The sequence below is a fragment of the Chrysochloris asiatica genome, unplaced genomic scaffold (assembly GCF_000296735.1).
Source record: "Chrysochloris asiatica unplaced genomic scaffold, ChrAsi1.0 scaffold00010, whole genome shotgun sequence".
Classification (NCBI taxonomy): Eukaryota; Metazoa; Chordata; class Mammalia; order Afrosoricida; family Chrysochloridae; genus Chrysochloris; species Chrysochloris asiatica.
The window spans coordinates 35,871,626-35,889,423 of NW_006408528.1; the positions used below are offsets into that span (position 1 = coordinate 35,871,626).

Genomic DNA, 17,798 nt, shown 5'->3' on the forward strand with positions numbered 1-17,798 from the left:
AGATGGCTGCAGACAAGTTCTCTCAGCAATACATTTGTCTTAGTTTTACTTGTTAAGTGCTGTCGAGTCCATTCTGACTCAGTGACACTGTAGTTCAAGGAGCGGCTGGTGGGTTTGAACCATCAACCTTATCATACCAGGACTCAGAAAAATGGCTTCTGAGCAGATCCCCGCAGAGAGGTTGGTGACTGTTTTTGGATTCCAAAGGAGTAATCTTCATAAATTTTCTTGAGGGACACGAGACGATCATGGGAGTTTATGAAGTTTTAAGAAAACTAAAGCTGTATTTGTGAGAAAAAGGCTAGGAAAATTGTTGAGTAATTTTTTCCCCATCATGAAACACCTACTCATTCTTCAGGGGTAGCAAGGTCTGTCCTCCGAGGATTTTATTAGGAAACCTTACCCAATAGACCTGGGCTTGCCTCTTCAGACTTAGTCTTGTTCCCCAAACTCAAAAGAATGTGGAAAAGAAACGATTCAAGTCTCTCGAAGATGCCCTAACTGCCCTTTTGACATGGTGTAAACCCAAGAGCACTGAAATTTTTGGGGGGAAGGGTTGCTGCTATTGTCACGTGCCGTGGAGTCGGTTCTGACTTGAAGCGACCCTGTACAGGGTTTCTAAGGCTGTAAATCTTTACAGGAGCAGAAAGCCTCATCTTTCTCCTGTGGAACAGCTGGTAGTTTCAAACTGCCGACCTTGTAGTTTGCAGGCTGATTCGTAACCACTACACTACCAGAGCTCCTTTGGGTGAAGGGTTAGAGATGGGAACACCACCTTTAAGAGTGCAAAGACCTAGATGGAGGATGTGTTGAGAAACCAAAACTGTCACAGTTTGTTATTTTTAATAAAGGTTTCTCTGATTTTATAGCAGTACTTTTTTGACTGACCTTCATATACCTGATTCATGATAACTGGAGACATCTTAAAAATGAATGTCACCCATATATACGCCTAAAAACCCACAGCTTGGTAACTTTCTTCTTTCACCACTTGAATCACTTTTGTAACTAGCTGGGGTAGATGCTGAGTATAATTTAAGCTCCTCTAATAGAAATATCCGGCCCAGCAGTATGCATAATTCTCACCATTAGACTCCCTCTTGTAATTGGAGATTTATGTCTTCCAATTAGAGATTTCATTTGCAGATGACCCTTGTTAAAATGCTAATATCCACATTAAGCTGTTGGTCTTCGTTTACATAAATTAATCAAATTAGTTAGCGAGTCATTTAGCAAGCCACTAGAAGGCAAATTACAAAACATGAAAGGTCTGATGGTCCAGCCAGGGGCTGGGGAGATCTGGCTACAAGGTAGGGAAGGTAAACCTAGGGCTGCTAACAGGTGATAGTGGAGAGGAGAACTGTACTGGGCAGGGGCAAATGGAGAGTCACATATAGGAAAACTTCGCTCCTTCCTGTTTCTCTCCGTATTTAAGAATCTCTTTCCCCACATAAACACAAGAGATTCTTCCTTATAATGATGAGTCCTGGTGTGGCACTGTATGATAAGCACTGGACTGCAAGGTTGGTGGTTCAAACTCACCAGCCACTCTTCAGAAGTTCTATATAGACTTGCTGAGTTAGAACCTACTTGATGGTTCTTAACAACAAAGCACTGGTTTAGGCTACCTTTAAAAGACCTCTCTCTCTCTCAATGGCAAAAATAGCTTCTAGAAAACCCCGAAGGACTGAAAACAATCCCAGGTGGCATTTTTCTTCCTTGAATGAGCTACTCAAATAGCTTTCTATTTAATGGTATATGTGGATTTTTATGTGCAAAAACCTAAGCCTGAATTCACATTACACATGGCGCATGGCTTGTCCCGGGTCCTGGCTTCTCCAAATATGCCGCATAAGCCAAATCCAACAATTCTTTTTGTCTTTCTTTTCCACTGTCCAGTTTTCCCATGTATTTGAAAGGACTGAAAACACTACGGTTTGGATCACTTTATTCATCAAAGTGACATCTTTAAAGAGGTCTTTTGCAGCAGATCTGCCCAATGTGATGCATCGTTTGATGTCTTGGCTGATGCTTCTATAGGTGTTGTTGATTCAAGTAGAATTAAATCCTTGACAACTTCAATTTTTTTACCCTTTTTCATAAAATGCTATTGGCTCAATTTTAAGGATTTTCATTTTCTTTAAATTTAAGGTGGAATGTGGGTGTAACTGCTGAAAGCAGAGAATACCAGAAAGATGTTTGCCTGTGTTTTACCAACGACAAAACACATTCACCTGGTTGGCTATATTACAGCCAACATTATGAAGAATGAAAATTCCACACCATATAACTATGTTCGTGTGGAATCCGTATATCAAGAGAATCAAATAGAATGTGAACAGGGTGATGCTGGGTGGCTTAAAATTAGAAAAGGCGTGTGGGAGGGTTGTACTTTTTCATTTTACTTTTTTGATCTCATGTGGAGCAAGTAATCCGAGAATCTGTACTGTATGATTACAGTATGAATCATTACTGTATGAAACATCAGGATTGGAAAATGAGTCTTAGCAACCTGTGATATGCAGATGTCACAACCTTGTTTGTTGACAATGAAGATAATGCAAAGTACTTACTGATGAAAGTCACACTATATCTAGCCTTCAATATGGATTTGCCACACATCATGATAAATGATGAAGAAACTGAAGTTGTCAAGGATGTCATTCTACTTGCATCAACAATCAATGTCCTGCTCATACCTTTAAATAAGAGCAACTGGATAAGTACTTCTTTTCTTTGAACCCGATATGTCAGACAATCGCTACATAAAAAGTTTTTCCATCTGGGAGAATATTCTTCAAGAGGAGGAATGAAGGAATAATGCCACTGGAATTTAAACCATGCTGTAATTAAGCACTTTATATTTGCTCAAAACAATCTTCAAGCATTCAAACACTAAGAGAAAACTTCTTTAAAAAAAATGAGCAGAAAGATCAAAACCAAAGTTTGCAGTTGATGTAACAGTGAAACATTTTTATTGTGAAGCTCTCGCAAGCAATGCTGATGAAAAGCTTAGGTTGGGGTGGTTAGTGAGAGTGACCAGCTAAGCCTCAAACCAGCACACTGTAGTTATCAAGTGGACTGAGAGATGGAAAGATGATCTATATTGGATCAAACTGCCTCACCTTTTGAAATGATTAGCATGGAAGGATAAGCATATATATGCTTGGATTTTTTAAATGAACTTGTATTTTTTATGCTTTCCAACTATGATCTTTGAAAATGGTGGCCTTAGGAAAATCTGCTTTGGCAAGCAACTGCAGCGGCTCCTGCAGAGAGGAAGTGAAAAGACTGGGCACATAAACAAGGGCTGCTGGCACGTTCAAAGCGCAGGGGATAGTTCACAGAGCAAAATGCAGTCCTAAGTAAATGGGTTTCAGGCAATTTCAGTGTTAAGATAACATCATTAAGAGTAGAACAGATTGTGCTCAATCCCTGCTGTTTATAATTAACACGTTGCTTCCAAATACTCCAGGGTCCCTGGTAAATAGTCTTCTGCTCACATCCACCCAGACCAATCAGAGTATTTCCATCAGATTCCATGCTGGGCCAGCACCTGTTTGGACAAATCCAGTAGAGCCAAAGAACTCCTCTCGCTGGCCAGCTAAGGAGATGGATGAACACAGCTTGGCTTAGTCACTGTCACAGTGTCCATATGGCTTTGAAGCTTGTTTTCACAAGAAATCATACAAGTATTTTATTATGTCAAAGTTCACTGTCCTATAAACAAAAACAGATAATTCGTTAGCATTCTCACCCCTTAGATTGCTCAGATTTGTCTGATTCTGAGAAGCATATGCAAAACAATTACAAATCATAACTAATGCTAAAAAGTCCTATAATATTTTCAAGTTTACCATGATAGAATTGATACTAATTTTTTAAAAAAAATATCACTAGAAACTCATTTCTTTAAAAAGTTGGATTTTTTGTCATGTATAAAGTTTGCTTTTCTAAAAAAGGAAGTTAGAGCCATTCAACACTCCGTATTTCAATTATACCACAGAGAGTTCAGATTTCATCTGAAAGCTGTTTTTGTCTAATAAACAGAATACAGTAATTAGGGATGCAAAAGTATTTAAATCTTCTTTGCTTCTGAACATTGTTTCTCTTCCAAAACACCTGTTTTATCATTACATAATGCATAGCTCATCTGTAGTTTTCATTCTTTCAGTCTTTTAACACTGGTTGACCTGTGTGTGTATTGTAACTAAATCTGTATGATCCAAGAATACGATACAACAAACAGACGATGAGAATGTATATTTTTGTACTCTAATGGCAGGCAGAATAAAATAGCAGAGAGAGACATATAATTATTTTCCTTTCTCTAAACTCATTCTTCCCTATAAATATTCAGACTTGGAGATTTATTATTTGAATAAATGGTCAAAATAATTAGATATAATGATCTAGCAATAAGTATAAAATTAAAGCTTTAAAGTATTCAAATCTGCAAAAATAATCATCTATGTGAGAAGAGTTTTTTAAAGATTCACTAATTGCATGCTCTTATTTATTAAACCATCATCAATTGTTTTTGTCTATCATTTTGCTAAAAAAGTTTCTAACAAATGACTGACGTATTAAATATTTTTTAAAAATTAGGATAGAAACTATATAGATACGGCTTATATAAACACATTTAAAAATAGTTCCAATGAGAAACTATGACTATTGTGGTACCCACGGTTGGGCTGAAGATTACCTTAATTGTCATTATAATAGTGCTTCTCTGAAGAATACTAAACCTTTCCAAATGGTATAAAAACACTGCCAAAAAAAATCCTGTCATAGCATTAGCAAAAATAAAACAACCAAAAATGGTTACTAAAACAAAAAAAAAATCTTATCTCAAGCACAAAGACACTAAAGATACAGATAGCTATTAAATCATACAATTATTTTATTTTCACATGTTTATCTTTTATTAGAATCCAGAGCCCTAAATTTACTAAGTAACAAGGCACCTCTACAAATAAACTGAGAAATAGAACGAGATACTGGCTGAAAAGATGTTCTTTTAAGGGTCTTAGTAGTTCTGGTGTGGCGTTGTAGGATAAGTACTGGACTGAAAGATCAGTTTGTACCACAAAGTTGGTGGTTCAAACTCCCAGTCACTCCTTGGGAATCCTATACAGAGTTGCTCTGATTCAGAAGCAACTCGATGGCACTTAACAACCACAACAGGAAGAAAACAAAGTACTGGTGTGGTGTTGTAGGAGAAACATTTGACGGCAAGGTCGGTTTGAACCACAAGGTAGTTGGTTCAAATCCACCACTTGATACAAGGAGACCCTATCCAGGGTCGCTGAGTAAGAACTGACTAGACAGTATTTAATAACAACAAAGGAAGAAAACAGCTGTACCGGGCTCTTTTTAACCACAAGCAAAGGGGGAAAAGGGATTTGTACATCCCTCCAGGTAAAAGTCCTACAGTGACTTTAAGTTATGTACCTAAGTAAGGTACAGGAGACTGACTTTTATTTTATTTTTTTACCTCAAGTGGGAAAAAAAAAAAAAAAAGGCCTAGAAGAAGCTAAAATTAACAGGTTAAATTCCAACAGCAAGTTAACATTGGGGAAACCCTAAATTAAAGGCATAGTTTGGTGGGATATTACACAGCCATAAAAATGATCAACGTGACATTGCAGATGGATTCACATATTAGGGGTAGTAGGAGAGCAGAGAGCTGCAACTGTATGGCGATACTACGGAAAAATGTCTACATAATGGAAAACTCGAGAAGAAAATAGAAGCAAATAAAAATACTGTAATCTGTTGTAATAGTAGGATTTTCAAATCTTATTCGATAATCTGTTTGTTTTACTGTAAAATCAAAACCCACAATCATTGAGTCAACTGTAGGCTTAGCCTGCAGTTCCACCAAGGTTCCTTTACTATAGAATAGTCTGAACGATAAAGCTTGCTTTCAAAGAATGGGAAAATTGATTTAAAAACACTGCACAGTTTAAACACAATATACTTATTTATAAAAGCACTGCTCCACTTCATGCCTTCCTAGCCACTGGGAAGTACTGACGTAAGCAGGATCCTACAGTAAGATTCATTGGACTTTAAAAATGTAAATGCATTAGGAATTGGGTATTTCGAGTCCAAGATCTGCAAGTACCTCAGTCTACCATCTCTCCGGCCTCCACACCCACAGATCCCCACATGTATTTATGAAGGGGCTTCAAAGAGTTCCTAGAAAAATCCTATTATCTTTCTATTTCATTTTCCACACATTTTTTGAAATCCCTCATACAACAGCAACATCAAAAGTTGTCAACCAGTCATGGCATAATAAAATACCTGTCCTTAAAGGAGTTGGAGACAAATATTTGATTAATTCAGAGAAAGGTTAAACTTACAAAGGAAGCATGTAGTTTGCATGATTTTCTATGGCTTCAGATGCATATTGCTGTTGTTAGGCATCCCTGAGTTGGCCCCAACACATGGCAACTTCATGCACAACAGGACTGGGCCACTGTGACCCATAGGGTTTTCAGAAGGAGACAGCCGGCCCTTCTTCCTGGTCATAGTCTAGAAACTCCACTGAAACCTGTTCCATCACGGCAAGGGCAAGCCTTCACTGAGAGTATGGTGGTGGCCTTGCTTGAGGTGCACTGGCTGGAAATCAAACCTGGTTCTCCCACATGGTAGGAGAGAATTCTCACACTGAATCATCCCTGCCTCTCTCATACTGCTGTTCCTGTTAAGCGCTGTTGAGTTCTGACTTATAGTGACTGAGGAGCTGTTGGTGAGTTTGAACCACCATCTTGCAGTTTGAACTTGCAGTCCAGTGCTTACACTACAACGACATATTGTTGTTGTTTAAGTACCGTAGAGCTGGTTCCAACTCATAGTGACCCTGTACAGGGTTTCTGAGGCTGTAAATCTTTACGGGAGCAGAAAGCCTCATCTTTCTCCCACGGAACGGCTGGTAGTTTCGAACTGCCGACCTTGAGGTTAGCAGCACGATCCGTAACCACTACGATGCATATATACACATACAATTTTAAGATTCTGGATAGCTGCTATATATTTTAAGAGATTATCTCCTCCACTGACTCAAATGAAATCTTTTCTAAAGCAAACATGATTAAAAAAACAAAAAAACAACAACACCACAACGGGAGAAGGACTGCATGGAGGGGACTGTAACCATGGCAATGAGACGATATATGATAGAATGAATGTAAGACTGATGTTCTCCCACGTAAACTATCACATAATTCACAATAAAACATTAAAAAAAAAAAAAACCAAACAAACAAAAAAACACCACAACAAAGACAAAGAATATTGGTGACAATTTGCCTAGGAATAATTCTTAAGTCAGAATTTAAAACACTTTAATACAAGTTAATTATATGGCAATATATCTAAAGATTTAATTTTGCCTTTATCTTTTTTTTTCATTTTGTTGATTTTTTTTAACCCTACAATGAATTTTTAAATTATTTTACTGCTTTTACTTTTGTGGGCAGTTTTCAGTTTGGGTTCTTTTTAAATTTAAAATGAAAACTTGTAACTATTCAACTTTAAGTGCCCACCTTAAGTTATTCACAGACTGTTGGAAGAAAATCAATGGTAAACTTCTAACTACCACTCACATTAAGAACAATCCAAGGACAGTATTTAACAAGCTTCCTGTCATCTGCCTTCTCTCATCTCCACCTCCATATTCACTTTCCCAGGGTTCCAGGGTAAATAAAGTTCTCTTTCCTCTACCTCTTCAATGAGCATGCTTTTCCCTTCCTGGCTTACCTGAAACCTGACTTCTTCTGAGGACCCAGCCCCATAAGCTCTATCCAGTGAAGGTCAGATGCTCTCCTATATGTCAGGAACCCGTTAGAGGGGGTTGTTGGTGTCCTTGTGAAAAAAGTTCTACTTTTCTGAGACTCAAACCATTCCATTCACCATCTTCCACCTTACCTTCCTTTATCACCATCTTTTAATTACAGTGGTACAGTAAGTTATCTTTGAAAGAATACAACCCTGGAGCACATCTTTTCTAATGTAAAACCATTCAATATTCCTTTGTTAGGTTCGAAAACTTGTTGATCTATGAACAGGTTCCTCATAGCAAAACTGAGTGTTCCAAAATACTCATTCTCCACAATGTTGTCCATAGTTTGTCATGATCCACATCATCGAAAGCCTTTGCGTAGTCAATAAAGCACAGGCAAACAAACATCTTTCTGGTATTCTCTGCTTTCAGTCAAGATCCATCTGAAATCAGCAATTTCCTCACTCCACGTCCTCTACTGAATGTGGCTTGAACTTCTAGCAGTGGCCTGTCAATGTACTGCTGCAGTCATTTAAAATTATTTTTAGCAAAATTTTACTTGTAATTTATGACATTAATGATATTGTCTGTTGATTTCCACATTACGTTGGGTCACCTCTCTTTGGAATGGGCACAAATATGGATTTTTTTCCAATTAGTTGGCCAGGTAGCTGTCTTACACATTTCTTGGCATAGATGAGAAAGTGAATCCAGTGCCACATCGGTCTGTTGAAAGATTTCAATTTATATTCCATCAATTCCCCAAGGCCTGTTCTTTGCCAATGCCTTAGGTGCACCTTGGCCTTCTTCCGTCAATATCACTGGCTCTTGATCACATGCTACCTTCTGAAATGGTTGAACATTTGCTGGGGTCCATCATCAACACTCATGGAAGCAGCAGTCAAGAAATCAAATGATGTACTTACTACATTAGACAAATCTGTTGAACAAGACCTTTTTAAAGTGTTCAAGAGCAAAGAAGTCAGTTTGAGGACTAAGGCGTACCTAACCCAAGCCAAGGTATTTTCAATAACCTCATAAGCATGTGAAAGCTGGACAATGAATAAAGAAGACCATGGAAGAATCGGTGCATTTGAGTTCTGGTGCTGGAGTAGAATATTGAAAGTACCATGGACTGCCAAAAGAAGAAACCAATCTGTGTTGGAAGAAGTACAGCCAGAATGCTACTTAGAAGCCAGGATGGTTGAGACAGTCTCTCCTACTTCAGACATATTATCAGGAGGGACCAGTCTCCACAATATTTCATTCTGTTGTGCAAAAGATCACTATGAGTTGGTACCAACTTGTTGGCATCTAACAACAAGTGAATTATCTAATGTCTCTTCTAGCCATAGTCTAATTTCCACCAAGTGACATTTCTGCTCTGCTAGACCTGAGTAAGAGAAGATACTGGTAGGATGAACATGATTCAGCTGTAGTATTTAGCAGAGTTCAATATAATTGCAAAAGTTTGAAACTAGCATGAGTGTTAAGATGAGCCATCTCAGAAGCAAGGGGAGGCGGGGAATCTTATTACCATCAAAGAAGAGCACTGAACCTTGCAGACCCAGAGATAGAAAACTGTAACACCATAGGCGTGGGAGCAGTGGCTTCCTAGCCCATGGAACAAGTAAAGTGGAGTGACTTTGGGCAGGAAGCTTGCTTAGAGAACGGGGTACCTCCAGGATGAATTTTATGGTACAGTGATGTGTCCTACGGGCATTTATCAGCAGTTGACGGGAACAATTGTGCCCTGAGCACTGTCCGATCCTGTGTTGTAACTTGTTAACCTCTCTAATAGCCATGGGTATTGTCTCTGAGTTTTGTGTGGCCATTGCAATGGATTACTGAACCCAGATGAGTAAAGAATGTGGTGGGAGGGACGGTCAGTGCCTTATTTTTGCAGTCACTGAATAATTGAGCACCCAGTTCAGCTTCCACTGCAAGACCTGTATGAGTCACAGTGAGGTGACAGTACACCTGTCTCTCTTACATCCACTGACGCTGCATGATTACACTCAGAAATGCTCTACTTGTAAAAACAACAGCACGGTGGCTTGGTAGGATAAACTACTGGACTGCTAACTACAAAGTCAGAGGTTAACACAGTCTACCAGCTGTTACACAGGAGAAAGATGAGGCTTTCTGATCCCATAAAGATTTATAGCTTCGGAAACTCTTGGTTGCTATGAGTTGTAACTGTCTCAACGCACTTAACAACCAAAAAATCTCTAAAAATATCAATTCAATCTATCCTCTGATCCTGTCTCCTCCTTCAATCTTTTTGCACCTAAGGCCACTCAGTCCACAACCTCTTCACTTTCTCTTGATGTATAAAAACTAGCTGAGTATTTATGGTCAGGTACTACACTGTTAGCCCCCTACTGTCTTCCCTTCCTAGTTTAGTTACTTCACTCCCTCACTTGCAGGGCTCCACTACACTCACACCTGGTAAGCCTCAAACTATGGGAGGATTTCTATTACAGCCCTCTGCTGGCCCAGTCTCTAACATATGGATGCTGTTGCAGAAGATTACAAGTCTCACAGATTGGTGCCACTATAAATTCACGTCAACCTCAACCAGGCCCTCAACACTCCCAGCAGGCAGTTTTTCTTATCTGTACTCTCTTCATTCCCTATGGCAGTTATTTCAAATATTCTATATTCCTCTCAGACTGCTATTACCACTGCCCTTAGTCTCAGCAGAGAATTTTTCCTCTTTCACAGACAAAACAGAAGTTACTACATCAGAACTTCTTTGAATTCTTGCCACCAAATCTCCAAACTCAAATCCACGTGAATCCATGCTTTCCTATTACAATACAAGAGGATTCCCCTCTATTATCCAGGGCTATGTCTCCCAACTCATGTTCCAAATCCCATGGTGCTATACATTTGAAGGACTTATATTTTCAATCTCTCTCTCTCAAGTTTCCTTCTCTATCCGTTCTTTTCTGTCATCTGTAAATATACATAAATCTTTCCAAAATACTACTTATAATTGTCTTACAACGCTACATTCCCTTTAGTATATACAGCCTTTCTCTTTAACATGCTGTTTTGTTTGTAATGGGCAACCCACTAAATACTGACTGAATAAAAGGCAGGATCTATTGGTTGCACCTACTTCCTCATAAATCCTCAAGAAGTGTGATTAAACTCACTGCAACGGATGGTGGTTTACTATGGTATACTACCATACCACTAAGCGTATCCCTGAGAAAGTTACAGGTGACTGCTTTATCATGAAAGCAGGCAGCCCCTACTTGAACTTTGCACTCTTTCCTTCAGTTTTCCTTTAAGTGTTCTATTCACTTTAGGTCATAGTCTGAATATTTTGTGTTTTTTATCTTTTAAAAGTCTGGTTTTTACTAACTGAATACTGTTTCCTCATAAGAACTTACAATCAGTCATCTATTTCCTCATGATTGTACGTTTTAGTCATGTCCCATGATATAATCCTTTGTTCTCTGCCATAGGTGTCTGAAGCTAGGCATACTATGCTTCTGTGGTAACTATCATTGGGACTCTCTCTCTCTCCACCAAGCCAAGATCTGGAATGGACAGTCCCCTCACACCTCTTTGCTTGCTGCTCTCCTGAAACAAACCCACAATGGTTCCCTTTTCAACTAAAGCTGTTCTGCTAATCGCTATGGAAAAACAAGCATTCTTGTTGGTATTTATTTAGCACATACTAGTTTTAAAGTACTGTGGTAAACATTGAGGATATGGCAGTGATTAAAACAGACACAATATGTGCTTAGAATGTCATGGAATGATATTCTAGATATTCTAGAACGAAAGGCAAACTCTAGTTAGTTGTGTGTGTGTATATTTGAGAAGGCTTCTCTGAGGAAGAGCTACCAACACTGAGATCTGAAGATTGTGCCTCAGTTAGCTTGAGGGAGAGAAGGAGCTAGAAAGAGTCAGTATAAAAGCAAGGAAGCAGAATTGTATGGCTGAAGAACTGAAAAAGGTGATGTGGTTACAATGCAAACACTGAGAGGAGAAGAGCTGGACAGACGTGGCTGGGACAAAGGCAGGGGCCAGGTCGTTTGGGCCTTATAAAACATTAAGGATTTTGTGTTTTATTCTCAGAGTTCTGGGAAGCTTCTGAAAACTTTTAAGCAGAAAAGTGATGTCAATTTTTAATTAAATTTTGTGAAAGTTTCTGGCAACAGTGTGGATAATAAGTGACAAGAAATACTAAGGGACAAAAAAGACCAACTGGGAGGCTACTAGAAGGTGATGATGATGGCTTGATCTGCAGTACAAAATAAACCCTAAAAAGCAAGGGAATTTAAGATATAGGAGGGACTTGACAGATTCAACAAGACTTGGATATTGGATATTGGGAGCACAGGAGAGCAGTCTCAGAAATGACTGACAAATTTCAGGCCTGTATAACAAACATATAGTGCTAACCACTGAAGCAAGAAAGCAGACAAAGAAAGTGAGATCCTGTATGTTCTTGTTGGCAAGAGGGAGGCAGAGGTTAGAATCATGAGTTCAGAGTTAAAATTCTATAGATATATATATATATAAAGGTGGACATTTTAGAAAAAGTCTGGTCTTTGAAAATCGGGACGTTATCAATATATAGATGGCTACTGAAATTATGAAGGTAGTTAAAATTGCCTTGGAAGAGGGTATGAAAAAAAGGCAGCGGACCAAGTGTCAAGGAAGAACTGCATTTAAAGGTCAGGCAGGTAGGCTACACCGGAAAAGCAGCCAAGGCATAGAGAGAAAACCCAGAACACTGAGGCATGGCTCTAAGAGAAGACAGCTTAAGAAAGAGAGGGATCAACAGTGTGAGGTCCCACCAAGAGGACAAATAATCTGAGAACTACATAAATTCTGGAAAAATACAGAGACGGTGGAATTCTTCCACCTGTGGTCTGAACACACCTTGAATAAAAAGAGGGAACCCACCACAATACTGTAAAAAGGAACGAGAGAGAAGGTAGGCACCAAGGTGGATTGTCTTGTTGAAGGAGTTCTCAACAGATACTTGCAGTTTTGTTCTGTGAAACAGGTAATGCTGGGTGAACACAGCCATAGGAATCTATGGTTTGAACAGAGTCAAGAATATAGGTGGAGAGGAAGCCTGTGAAGCAGGTATTTTATTCTTCAGTAAATGAGGTAGAATGGCTAGAATGATGATAGAAGATGGTTAGAATTAGTCACAAGAAAAGGAAAACAGAGACAGAATGTATGGCTCTTTCTTGAAGAACCTGTTTTTATAAGAAGTTGTGGGGAGGGGAATAGTCAGGCGGTAGCAACAGCATTTGCAGCACTGGGGCTGGGGTTGAAAGACTCTAGAGGAAATAAAGTCCTTAGGGAAGAAGGAGGTTTTAGAGAAAGCAGTGAAGAAAAACACTTGGAGAAGTTGGAAAAATACAGGAGGGAGGGAAAGATTGGAAGGTTACATCAGCAGGGAAGAAGTGCAAACATTACAGAGATGACAGACTGAAAGAGAACAGATACAGGAACTAGAAGGGAATGCTCAAAGTATCCATGGAAAGTACATTAGAAGAGAAAAGAAAAGCTGAGAAATCAAGTGACAAAGATCCTAAATCTTATGGCAAAATCCTAGGGCTAGGATTCCTGCTCCCTTCTTAGATGGTAAATGGTTATGTTGGATATAATCCAATACATTAAAAGTAACAGCAAAATCCCTAAGATATATAAATGTTGTAGTATCACTGGTAGAGTCCTGGTGTGGCACTGTGGGTTAATGTGCCGGACTGCAAATTCAGTTTGAACCGCAAGGTCAGCAGATCAAGCTCACCACCGTTCCTAAGAAACCCTACACAGGGCTGCTATGGGTTGGAACTGACTCAAAGGCATTTAATAACAACATCATTGATGAGAAAAAGAGTATCTATTGTTCATGAACATATTCGTAACATTAAAAAAAACTTGTTCAATTAACCTGGTATTACCGTAATGGCTTATTTGATATTCTTCATTTTATATTTTAGCGTTGACACATTAGTAAAATGTAGCAACTATCTACATCATATCATAGAACTTTAATTCATAAAGGAACTTTAGGGTGGAGGCTGCCAACTATAGACTACAAAAAACTCAGAAAGCTGTAAAATTGTAGAGGTGATTTACAAATCTATACTCATATCAAGTGCTGTTTTTAGGCTTAATGTTTATGCCTGTATAACAAGAATTTAGAAATGTATATAAATACTTTCATGATTCAATTTAAAAGAAAGAAAGTTACAATGGAATCATATTCAGAAAGGTTGGGAAATCAGTCTCATGGATTGTCTTGTTCAACCTTCTAGTCTACACACACATTAACCTCGCTCTACCACAGTCCTGACAGATCATTATCCAGCTGCAACCATACAGTAAGGCCATTTATTCACAATGATGGCTTGAACACTTTCTACCACACTAAGTCCAGCTCTGTATGAGGAAACCTCTTACGTTTTAAGCTAGCTCTTATTTTAGCAATCATACTTTCCACTCTATAACTTCCAATACTCTAGAGTTATCCAGAATAAGTTTTAATCCATTTTGCACATGACAGTCCCTGAAATAACATGTCTTTCCTAAGGCTTTTCTTTCACACACCCCATCATTCAGTTATGGATATGACGCTTCCTAGTTCTAGCATGCTCTGTGTCGTCAGTTGTTAGGTGCCATTGAGTCGGTACCGACTCATAGTGACACTATGCACAACAGAACAAAACACTGCCCGGTCCTGGGCCAACCTCACAATTGTTGCCACGCTTGAGTCCACTGATGCTGCCACTTGGCCAATCCATCTTCCTCTTTTTCTCTGCCCCACCACCTTACCAAACATGGTATCCTTCTCCAGCAACTGGTTCCTCCTGACAGTATGTCTGAAGTACGAGAGACAAAAGTTGGGTCACCCTGGCCTCCAAGGAGCAATCTGGCTGCAGTTCTTCCAAAACTGATCTATTGGTTCTTTTGGCAGCCCATGGCACTTTCAATATTCTCCTCCAACACCATATCTCAAAAACATCAATTCTTCTACGGTCTTCCTTATTCACTGTCCAGCTTTCACACGCATATGAGGTTACTGAAATTACCATGGCTTGGGTCAGGCGTACCTTAGTTCTCAAGCTGACATCTTTGCTCTTCAATACTTTAACTTCAATCTTTTCTCTGTTGATAAGAATGCTGTTTATTGGTCCAGTGGTGAGGATTTTTGTTTTCTTTACATTGAGATGCAATCTATACCGAAGGCTATGGTCTTTGATTTTTATCAGTTGTTAATATGGTTAAATATTAAATATTTTTATCAGTTGTTAGTGCCCCTCTTAAAACTCCAAAGACAGAGTCTTATAGTTGTTATGTACTACTGAGTTGGTTCCGACACATAGCGATCCTGGGTAGTGTCTCCAAGGAGCAGCTGGTGGGTGAGCCACCAAACTTGCAGTTAGCAATCCAATGCTTATCCTATGGTGTCATAGCACACCAGATTCGATCCGCCTTCAGCAATACTCAGCCATGGTGTGGCACTTAAGCACTGGACTGTTAATTACAAGGTTGGTGGTTCAAACCTACTCGCTGCTCTTAGAAACCCTACACAGGGTCACTATGAGTCGGAACACAAAAACATGGCAACACACAGTACAACTATAACATATCATGGACACTACATTTCTACTGGTGTAACCTAAGTTAGGATTTTTAAAACTCGTAGTCACACACACACACACACAAAATTTTTTGATAGCCAGCTGACCCTGCTAAATCGCTTTGCATAATGTTATGGTACCATTATTCAGTCTGTTAAGATCTTTTCGAATCTTGATTTTTGCCATCTAAGAATATTAGTTATTCTTCACAACTGAGTGTCATTTACAAAGCTGAGAGGGCTCATCCTACAGTGGACCTTAATTATTCTTAGCACTTAAATCATCTTTTCTCCTTTAAATGACTAACTACATTAGGAGGAACATTAATTTTTATATTTAGTATATAATTTACATAATTCAGACATTTTGCATGAATTATTCTACTCTTACCTCGCAACAGCTCTGATGAAGTCTAGGGACACCGTGCATTTGTATTTTGGTCCATCAAGCTGATCGTCATGGCCAACAAGGGTTAATAGCTGGTGGGTCGCTAGAGAGGTGATCTAAAATGAAAAGGCATTTCTATGAAAAACCATTTTAATGAGATTACATGATGTCCTTGTTTCTGCAACATTTTGTAGTTCCTTTGGCAAAGAAACAGAATTGAAACCACAAACAAATCACTCTTGAAATTTGTACATACAGAAGTGTGTATATGCTTAAATACTTGTTAATCAAAGGGGCAGTCTCTTTCCGGATTCCACGACAGACAGTGTTGCTTCATTAATACCTCAGATGCATACCTGCTAGCCACTGAAAACTATAAATAAAGTACATTTTTTTCTCTACATAGCATTTTATGAAGTTTCTATCTAGATACCTCAGAATATCAAACGCACACACCTTTGGGAATTAAACAATTAGAATTTAGACATAGGATTTTTCTGTCTTGGGTAGTGGTTAAAGGAGAGATAAGGAATATATCCCTTAGACCTGAATGCTAATCAGTAGGAAGGGAAACACCAGAAGGATTCATACTGACAAAAGCAAATATGTGAGAGGTCAGACCCACGGTGCCGGTTATCTTCCCATTCCTAAGGCTGGCCAGAATAGAAGTGCTGTGACACCCAGGAAAGCAAGCTTAACAAACGCTGACAGTCTTCTAGCAGCCTAGTCTCATCTCCCAAATTCTTATTCTCAACTCCTATAAACAACAGCAAAGAGGCCAGAACCGGCGAGAAAAGCTCTGGAGACTCAGTAACCTGTAACTACTCTGCAGCAATACACTGTTGTAAGTAATAACGTCTGCACCATCTACCTAATCACACGCCTGAGGAATTAAAACTACTTAATTTGGAACTAATACTTTGCCAGATACTTAGTAAATATTCTGTGGATAACAATAATAAACCAAATACCCACTGCCATGTAGCTGACTCCAGTTCACAGCAACCTTACACAGGGTTTCCGAAAGTCTTTATTGGAGCAAACAGCCACATCTTTCTCCCAGTGTAGCTGGTGGGTTTGAGTTGACAACCTTGTGGTTACCTTTTCTACCACAGTCCTGACAGATCATTACCCAGAAGCAACAAAGCAGTAAGGTAATTTATTCATACAGATAGCTTGATCACATTCTACCACACTAAGTACAGTTTTTTATGAGGAAACCCCTTTTATTTTTAGGTAGTTCTCATTTTAACAAACATACTTTCCTCTCTAGAACTTCTAGTGATCTACAATGATTCAGAATAAGCTTAATCCATTAGCACCTAATCCACAGTCCTTCCAGGGCTCTTTAAGAATAACAACAGCAATTTTGCTTCTTATTAAGTGTGGCACTGTGGGTTAATGCGCTAGACTGCAAGTCGGTTTGAACCACAAGGTTGGTGGTTCAAGCTCATCCTCGGAAACCCTATACAGGGTTGCTATGGGTTGGAACCGACTAGACAATATTTAACAATAAAACATTAAGTACTCTATACACATCATTTATGGGTAGACATTATCATTACACTCATTTTAGAGATAAGTCCTAGGTAGGGTTAACACACTCTAAATTCCAGAGCTAGTGGGTGGCTTATCAAGAATTCAGATCCAAGGGCATGATCACCTCATTACCTACACAGGGATCCCACACTTCTCAGTTTCAATTTAAAGTGAAGGCTATCATTGCCATGTTCAGTCAGCTGCCATTACATTATTAACAAGTTCAAGGGTGACAGGTGGTAGAGACCCAAGTCTAATCAGAAAATATATTTAGTAAACAGAAAACATTATTTCAACTATTTTTCATTAATGCATCAAAACATGAAAGTACACTCAAAGGGCGAAGACTTTAATTTTTCATTCACTATCACTCTGGTAGCGTAGTAGTAGCGAATCGGGCTGCTAATCTTATGGTCAGCAGTTCGAAACTACCAGCGGTTCCACGGGAG

The 17,798-nt window shown here is 38.9% G+C and overlaps 1 protein-coding gene across 1 annotated transcript in view; it reads right to left on the reverse strand.

Moving 5' to 3' along the window:
* Window positions 1-3,172: 3,172 nt before the first annotated feature.
* ORC5 (origin recognition complex, subunit 5) overlaps window positions 3,173-17,798 on the reverse strand; it is a 112,846-nt gene continuing 98,220 nt past the window's right edge. The window contains exons 13-14 of the mRNA XM_006834373.1: window positions 15,814-15,926; window positions 3,173-3,720 (exon numbers count right to left, since the gene is read on the reverse strand). Coding sequence (XP_006834436.1) covers window positions 3,675-3,720; window positions 15,814-15,926 — 159 coding nt within the window. The 3' untranslated portion in view covers window positions 3,173-3,674. The remainder of the gene's footprint in view (window positions 3,721-15,813; window positions 15,927-17,798) is intronic.